Raw genomic sequence first — 9,184 nt, forward strand, 5'->3', positions numbered from 1 at the left:
AAATACATAAATAAGAGCCAGACAGCAACAACAAAGTGGCCAGAGAGGTGGCCCAACAGTAGAACTCAGGGCTGGTGTAAGCAAGGTCTCAGGTTCCATCCCCAGCCTTGCATGTGGCAGAGTGCTGGACACATTCCCTTTCTCCCTCCCTCCCCCTCTTTCAGTAAAGAAATTTAAAAAATTAAATGAGAATCTGATTTCCTGAATTACTACTATATCATGAGAATTACACAGCCTAGTTTGCTGAAATGGAAGAAGTCAGTCTCTCTCTCTCTCTCTCTCTCTCTCTCTCTCTCTCTCTCTCTTTCTCTCTCTCTGCCAGTGCACTGATCAGCTCTGATTTACAGTGGTTCAAGAGACTGAACCTGGGACTTCAGAGCTCAGGCAGGAGAGAGTCTCTTTGCATAACCATTATGCTATCTACCACTGCCCAAAGAAAATTCTTCATATCTATAAACTCTCATACTGATAACAAAAAGGAATGGGGCTGGGGGGATAATTCGCTAGTTATGCAAAAAGACTTTCATGTCTAAGGCTCTGAGATACCCAGCACTACCATAAGCTAGAGCTGAGTAGTACTCTGGTGAAATAAATAAGAAAAAAAAAAAAGTATTATGTGGATAAGTGGAGGAGGCTAGACATTTTAAAGAATTAGTGCTTGCTAATTCTCCAGAAATCACAGCACTGTAGCTGTGTCTAAGAATGCAGTTCAAAGCTAAGAGAAAAGGAAACAAAAAATGTGTGTGGGGGGTGGAATCTAGCAAATATGACCCACCAAATAGTGCTCTGGTTAAGAAAAAAAAAAAGTCAAATTTTTAGGACCTAGTCCTAGAAGTCACCTTGGGCTGAGAGGTAGGTAACTCACCAGATAGAGTGCACATCTTACCACGCAGGCCCCAAGTTTGAACCCCAACACTACATAGAAGCACCATGGCAGCAGGGGAAGCTCCATGGGGACATGGTAGAGTGATACTGTGACGTTCCTTCTCTCTGCCTCATTCTCTATCACATTTAAAAAAGAATGGCTAGTCCAGCTTGGTGTTCCCATCCCAGAGTCTGTTGGAGGGAAGTGGGGGAAGGCTTCACAGATGCTGCTGGTCTTTGCAAATAAATGGGTGTTCCCACTGCAGGCTTGGCGGAAGTATGACACAGACAGAAGTGGCTACATCGAAGCCAATGAGCTCAAGGTAGGATGCGAATGGGGTAGTGTGTGAAGAAAGAGACAAAGGCTGGAGTAGTGGTGGGTGTAAGGCATCAGGGGAGGGAGGAGATGGTGGCTAAGGACTTGGGTTTGTGGTCTGCTTAGGACCATTGGCCTGGATGGGTATCCTCAAAGCAATTCCAGCAGATTGTTTTTTGTTTTTTTCTGCTTCCAGAGTTATTGCTGGGGTTCAGTGCTGCCAGTACTACACAAATATACCACTCCTGGTGGCATATATATATATATATATATATATATATATATATATATATATATATATGACAGAGAAATTGAGAAGGGGAGGGAGAGAGAAAAAGATAGATAGCTGCTGACCCGCTTTGCCACTTCTGAAGATCCCTGCTGCAGGTGGGAAATGGGGGCTCAAGCCTGGGTCCTTGAGCAGAGCATTATGTGCGCTTAACAGGGTACACTACTGCAGACTGGTTTTCTAGGTCATTCTCATACCCCTAAATGTCTCTGGAACCAGGGATCATCAGGCACTGATTAGCCCTGTACATCCTCTGGGGCCACTTCCAAATCTTCAAGGTCACCCCCTCAAAAATGGGGTTAGGGAGCCAATGAGGAATGTAAATAACAGAAATTAGACCTTCAAGAGCAAGCTGTCTGTCTGGGTGATCCGCTAAGAGGAAGACGAACTGACTGGGTGAGTTGCCCATCTTCTAGGGGTTCCTGTCTGACCTGCTGAAGAAGGCAAACCGGCCACATGATGAACCCAAGCTCCAAGAGTACACCCAAACCATCGTGAGTGAACACAAGGGTGCCTCACTGGGGGTACAGGGCTTGTCTACCTCACTACCCCTCTCTCTGCTCTCCCCCCCCACCCACACACACACACACTGGTGGGATTCTGAGTTTACAGGATCTGGCTTAACTGATTCTTTAGCTCTGAGCAAAGTGACTCCCAGTGCAGCTGGCAAAGAAAAGCCTGCTTCATGGATCTACACATCCCTGTCTAAGATCCCCACTGAGACAGGAGCATGTTTCCATGGCAACCCTACAGCTCCAGGAGAGGATAAACTGGGTGCAGGTGGGCCTTTGGTGATGTCTTTTTGTGGAGAAGAGAAAGAAGATCAGGCCCATGTAGGTCAGGCTGATGTTGGTTTACAGGAGACCTCAGAGGAGGCTCCATCTGTCTTACACTCCTCTTCAGGGGAATGAGGGTCAGGGCCCCACAGGAGAGAAGGTCAAAGTAAATAACTCAAAACACTGCTTTCTGTTTCAATAGCTACGGATGTTTGACTTGAACGGAGATGGCAAACTGGGCCTCTCAGAGATGTCCCGGTAAGCGCTTTCAGCAAAACCCCTGCAGACTGTGCCTTGCTCCTATCCCTTGACTAAAAGCCATCAATTGATAGGCCAGGTATCCCAAAGCTCTAGACAAAACTAGACAGGATGGTGAATGTCTCCCTGTTTCTAGAGCTTTCCACTAACTCCTGCATACAGGTCATTTCTGTGACTACAGATACTGCCATCTCCCAGGACTGAGTCATTCTTGCTTCTGCTTTGTTCCCTAATCTCTGCTCTGACACTTTCTTTCCAGACTCTTGCCTGTACAGGAAAACTTCCTGCTTAAATTTCAGGTAAAAGAGCTACATTGTCTTCCTTCACTTCCTTCCTTCCCCTCATCCCCTTGCCCATTGCTTCCTCTCAATCCACCACATGCTGGAAAACACACATACTCTAGGGCTTCTATTTCTCCTTTAATTCATTAATCTCGCAGGGCATGAAGCTGACCTCAGAGGAGTTCAATGCCATCTTCACATTCTACGACAAGGTAAAAGAAAATACTGTGTGAGGTGGAAAAGCTGGCGGTTGGGAGGTTGGGGCCGGGAGCACAGGCGGTGGCACACCTGATTGAGTACACATGTTACAGTGCACAAGGATCTGGGTTTGAGCCCCCAATCTCCACCTGTGAGGGAAAGCTTTGCAAGTGGTAAAACAGTATTGCAGGTGTCTCTCTGTCTCTCCCCCTCTATATCACCCACTTCCCTCTCAATTTCTGGCTGTCTCCATCTAACAAATAAGTAGAACTAATTAAAAAAAAATTTTAAGACAAAGAAAAGCTAGAGTCCTCGTCTTTAGCAACTGAATAATTGTCAGAGGGGCAGCATGGAAAAAATAGTTTCTTCCTATCCCTTTGACTCACTACAGAATTATCTGTCTTGTAAGAAAAACAAAACAGCCACTTACATTCCATGGCCTGTGCAGTCCAAACTTTGGTCCTTAAAAACATAGTATATAAGGACTAGGGAGAGAGCAAAAATACTTCCATGTTTGAGACTCCAAAGTTCCAGATTCAATCCCTAGCACTACATAAGCCAGAGCTGAATTAGTACTCCAGTAAGGGGGAAAAAACAAAAACAGTAGAAGACCAGTGAAATGGCTGACTTGGATAGTATACTGTTTTGCCATGTGCATGACCCAAGTTGAGCCTGGCCCCCACCACATTGAATGAAGCTTTGGTGCCCTGATCTCTTTCACTTTGTCTCAAAAAGAAAAGAAAAGAAAAACAGTAAAGACTGGGAATGTAACTCAGTGACAGAGGAACAGGGCACATGCTTTGCATGTATGAATCCCAGAGTTCAATCTTTGACACTCTTACCCCCCCAAAAAAAAATGCAGAAGAGAACAACTGGTAGAAGAGGATTATGCTCAGCTAGAGTATAACCATATTGTTGGGGGCCAAAGAGAAGAGGCAGTCAGTGCTGCCCTCTGGTGCCAGGTTGTGGTTTTGCACTAGACCTGGTACTTTTTCTAGGAAGGTAGGGCCCAAAGTCATTCCTTCCCTAAATGGTCTTAGAACCTGTGATGTTCCTGTGTTCATCCTGCCACCTTACTATGGGATGTGATACTCTGGGACTTAAGCAAATGCTTCTCAACCATCATTTATATTTTCAATACAATTGGAAAACACCAAAATGAAATCACCCAAAATTTGCTCTGAAATGTTCCATTCCCACATTGAATAGTAAAGTCGGAATGACATGGTATTTCTTTTCTCTTTTTTTGGGGGGTGGTGGTGAGAGGAGTTGGCATTTCAAGGCTTAAAGACATTTTGAACAAAGCAAATGAAAGCCTGAGCTCTCAGAGCTCCCTGGAGTGGGTGTGTATGGGGAAGTAAGAAACAAGACACCTGGTCAGAGATGGTTGGGGCCTGAGTGCCAGCAGCCCAGGCTGACACCTGTTTCCATCACCAGGATGGAAGTGGCTACATTGATGAGAATGAGCTGGATGCCCTCCTGAAGGACCTGTATGAGAAAAACAAGAAGGTGAGCAACTGAGCCAGTGGATAGGAATAGGGCTTCTGGGGGAGGGAAAGAAATGTATTCATGTTCATTTTATTCCATGATGAATAGCTGCAGCAGGGTAATGGTAGTTCTTTGATTTTGCTAGCTGTTTGTTCATTTTCCTGGTTGGTTGGCTGATTTAAAAACTATGCTAAATAGATATAATGTTGTTTATCACTTTAACCATTTTTCAGTGGTACTGAGTATATTCGTAAGTCTGTGCAGTCATCACCACCATCCAATTCCAGAACTTTTTATCTTTCCCAAAAGACATTGTCACCATTAAACAACTAATAGCCATCCCACCACCACACCTATTACTCTACTTTCTATGAATTTGATAGTTCTAGGTGCCTCCGATAAGTGGAATCACACGGGGGCGGGGGTTGTAACTGGCTTACTTCATTTAACAAAAAGCCCTCAAAGTTCAACCATATTGTGGCAGGTGGTCGAAGTCCTTTTTTCCCAGTCCTTTCCAAGTTTCCATTGTATGTCTGCATCATCTCTATGACAACATCTGGGTGACTTCCATCTGATGACCGTCTTGAATGATGCTAGAATGAGACAGTGGCAGCTTGAGCTGGCCCATCTCATGGAATCATCAGCTATATTGTCAACCAAAAACACTCAACACATGAAAAAAAATTCTATAGAACAAGAGGTTCTGGAATGAGCAGACTATTCTGAACCAATTAACTGCAGAATCTGGGACCAAAAGAGCCACAAAAGTGTTTGAGGAAAAGTCTGAGAATTCAACTCAAGTTGCTTTTCTTGGTCATTTTTCCTCATGGGCAGACTTAGGAGTCTCTCTGTGGAATCTTCTTGGTGTCCAGAAGGGCTGAGTTAGTTACGTGGATGGGTCTCGGGAACCAGGAAATCACTTTTTTATTATTTATTAATGAGAAAGATAGGAGGAGAGAAAGAACCAGACATCATTCTGGTACATGTGCTGCCAGGGATCAAACTCAGGACCTCATACTTGAGAGTCCAGTGCTTTATCCAGTGCACTACCTCCTGACTATGGAAATCATCTTTTTTTTTTTTTTTTTAAGCTGTCTTCCTTCACCTCCTGGTCTTTCTCTGATAAAAAAAGTAATATTGCTTCTAATTAGATGATGAAAACTTTATAATTATTTGCCTTGACCTTCAGGGAAGAGCTAAATTTACTGCTCTGAATTACTCAGGAGTAATTCATTACAGCCTTAGGCTGTCTCCTTTTCCAATCACTTTCTGATTTCTTCTAATCTATCTTATCATCCTTCATTTCTTTCATGCTAAATGTAATTTTTAAATTTTTATTCATAAAGAGGAAACACTGACAAAAAACATAGGATAAGAGGGGTACAACGCCACACACTTCCCACCACCAGAACTCCGGATCCCATCCCCTCCCCTGATAGCTTTCCTATTCTTTATCCCTCTGGGAGTATGGACCCAAGATCATTATGGGGTGCAGAAGGTAGAAGGTCTGGCTTCTTTAATTGCTTCCCTGCTGAACATGGTGCTAAATATATTTTTACATTAACTTACATTTATTTGTATTTTGGAAGAGGTGAGAAATAAATTTGAATTCAACAGATATCTCCTAGGAAAAAGGAAATACCCAAGTGTTTGAACTCGGCAAACTTTTTTCTGGCATCAAATTTTTAAAGGAAATTATTTAAACAGTGTTTTGTGCCCAAGAACTGTTGGGCATCATGATGGAAACCATCTTTAATGTAATTGTATTAATGAGACATAATTATTCTCTATGAAGTTCTGTCCTAAGCAGCCAATCTTGGGAGTCACCAAGATTGGGAATTTCCCAATCTTCTCCTAACTAGGTTCTGTCTTATATAGCTATAAGACAACTCATAAGACTGAAAAAACAAAATGCAAAAAAGAATCAGGTGTTGGAGCTAGGGAGCAACTCAAGAAGATGAGAGAACAGGGTCATCACTAAAATGGCTTACCTGGGTGACATCCACCTGCTTCAGATTTGACACCTGGGAGACAAAGAAAATGCATCAGTAGAAGGGGCTGCCTGATTGTAAAGATCGACTCCTGAGAAGGGTCATTTCTGGTGACTCCCTATAGCTTGTGGACGCTTCTTTGGATGGTGTCAAACCATCCCCTGAGCCTGACGGAGGGGCTTTCTCTCTCTCTCCCCCACTCTGCCTCCTAGGAAATGAATATCCAACAACTCACCAACTACAGAAAGAGCGTCATGTCCTTGGCTGAGGCGGGGAAGCTCTACCGCAAGGATCTGGAGATCGTCCTCTGCAGCGAGCCCCCTGTGTAAAGCAGAGGCATCAGGGCTGCCTCTCCACCACCACCCCCCAGACCCCAGTCTTGCTATCATGCCACTTCTACCTGGACCTGGAGATCACAAGCCCCCTCCTCCCGCCCCTGCCACCTGCACACAGCAGCCTGCAGAGCACAGGAGAGATGAAGGATGGCCAACCCCCAGAGCCTCCTGCAGTCCCCTACCCCAAGGGGCACACAGTTCTGCCTAGGGGTTAGTGGGGGTTGCCAAAGCTTGGAAGGTGGGCAGGGGCACGGGTTGGTGGAGGAGTCCCTGATTCTCTTCGCTGTGACGATGCATGAGCTCGTTCGCTATATGATTTATGCTTCTGTGTCCTACGGAGTGGACTCTTTCCTCTCGCTCCCCTTGACCTCTCTCCCAGGTCACCGCCTCCCCCAAAATTCCAAGTCCCACCCTGCTAACTTGTGTAGTTGTCTTCGCAGACTTCCTGTTAGTGGAGGGCGCCTGCCCTGTGCGTGTCTTGGAGACTCGGCGCGCTCCTTCCTTTTCTCCGTGGGTTTCTTGTCTTCTTGTTTACCAAAGAAGGGTTTACCGACAATAAAATGGAAATGTCCCGCTGTGAAACTCAACCGGTTCAGTTCTCTGCACTTGGTTGCTTTGAGTGGTAGAGTGGGCCGGTCCCCAGAGGGGCGGGGGCACCCTCAGGTGGGTGGGGTCTGACCTCATGTGGGCGGGGTCTGTCACAAGAATGGAGTGAGGTGACCCACCACCTTCCTGGGGCAGAATCATGAGAAGCTGAGGCAGCTGACTCTAGCTTTTACTTGCCCTTCTCCTCCAGTCTCTTCATCACCCCGTTGCCTCTTGGCTCAGTGGTTATTCTGACTCCAAGGCTGTAGCAGCAGCTTTCAGTTCCTGGAAAGCTGCCTGAGCACAATTATCATGCTAAGCAGTTGATCTGGGGTATCTCTCTTAACCTTCTGAGAGAGGTGGTATGACAGGCCTCGCTATAGGCAAGGAAAGTCAAGGTTAAGGAGCTCCACGTGGCATGGCCAGCTGGGGGCAGAGTCGGGGTATGGAGTAGGGATGTGGCAGTGGGGTGTGGTACTAGGTGGACTAGGAAATCGCCACCTAGCAGGAGGACCTCCAACCAGGAGTTGTAGACCACCAACAACTAAACTTCTTTCCATAACTCATTCGACTGTCCCTTAGTATAGGGCCAGTTTGGCCTTTGGGTTCAAGGGGTTGGAAATGTAGCTTTGTGATAAAGTACAGACTTTGCCTGTGTGGAGGCCTTTGGTTCTATTCCTGGGGCTAAAAGGAAACACAGAGAGATCCTAGAATAGAGAATTTTGAATTTATTTATTGACTATCTACAAGAAGCATTCTGACATTACTTCCTTTGATCCCACAACAATCCTGTGAGATGGATATTCTTTTCAGATGAAAGTAAAGTTTGGAGACATTAAAAGCTTTTCAAGGTGTGAGTGAGCAGAATAGTTCGTTGGCTAGTGCACTGCTTTGCCATGCACATGACCCAGGTTCAATCTTGGTAGCCCCCAACCCTAGCACATGCATAAGTATCCGGGTTCGAGCCCCGGCTCTCCACCTACAGGGGAGTTGCTTCACAAGCAGTGAAGCAGGTCTGTAGGTGTCTTTCTCTCCCCCTCTCTGTCTTCCCCTCCTCTCTCCATTTCTCTCTGTCCTATCCAACAATGACGACAACAACAGCAGCAATAATAACTACAACAATAAAAACAACAAGAGCAACAAAAGGTAAAATAAATAATAAATAAATATAAATAAAATAAAATAAAAAAGAAAAGGTAGAAGAAAGGAAAAGAGGATGAAGATGAGAGGAAGAGAAATAGGAGAAGAAATAAAAGTAAGACAGGGGCCAGGAGATAGCTCAGTGGCTATAGAGTATGCCTTATCATGTGTGAGATCCTGGGTTCAACCCCAGCACCACATGAGTCACACCAAAGGAGTTCCATGGATGGTGGAGCAGCACTTTAGTGCCTTTCCCTCTCTAATTAAATGGGAAAAAATGAGTGGGCAGGGAGCCACTTGGTGGTATTACACATGTGAGAGACCCTGGGTTCATTCCTTGGCATCACATAAAAAATATTTGTATATTAAAAGAAAAGGATCATAGAATCAGCAAGATAGCTCACCTGGGAAGGTACCTACTTTCCCAAACTTACAGCACTGGTGCTGTGGTATCTCTCCCCACCACACACACACACCACCTGAAAAAGTTGACATTGAATCAGTGAAGCCCTGACAATAACAACAACAAAAAGAAGGAAAGTAAGAAACACAGCTTGGTGGGTACTGTATGTGATTTCCATGTGTGAGACCTTGGCCTCAGTCTCAACAGCCACATCAACAAGAGAAAACAAACAAGGCATCATTTATTATGGCAGGACAACA

The 9,184-nt window shown here is 45.1% G+C and overlaps 1 protein-coding gene across 1 annotated transcript in view; it reads left to right on the forward strand.

The window, feature by feature from the left end:
• CALB2 (calbindin 2) overlaps positions 1 to 7,383 on the forward strand; it is a 30,660-nt gene extending 23,277 nt beyond the window's left edge. The window contains exons 5-11 of the mRNA XM_007526658.3: positions 1,131 to 1,187; positions 1,886 to 1,963; positions 2,448 to 2,503; positions 2,763 to 2,802; positions 2,943 to 2,996; positions 4,420 to 4,491; positions 6,674 to 7,383. Of these exons, the coding sequence (XP_007526720.1) occupies positions 1,131 to 1,187; positions 1,886 to 1,963; positions 2,448 to 2,503; positions 2,763 to 2,802; positions 2,943 to 2,996; positions 4,420 to 4,491; positions 6,674 to 6,790 (474 nt within the window). The 3' untranslated portion in view covers positions 6,791 to 7,383. The remainder of the gene's footprint in view (positions 1 to 1,130; positions 1,188 to 1,885; positions 1,964 to 2,447; positions 2,504 to 2,762; positions 2,803 to 2,942; positions 2,997 to 4,419; positions 4,492 to 6,673) is intronic.
• The last annotated feature ends 1,801 nt before the right edge of the window (positions 7,384 to 9,184 follow it).

The sequence above is a fragment of the Erinaceus europaeus genome, chromosome 2 (assembly GCF_950295315.1).
Source record: "Erinaceus europaeus chromosome 2, mEriEur2.1, whole genome shotgun sequence".
NCBI classification, from domain to species: domain Eukaryota; kingdom Metazoa; phylum Chordata; class Mammalia; order Eulipotyphla; family Erinaceidae; genus Erinaceus; species Erinaceus europaeus.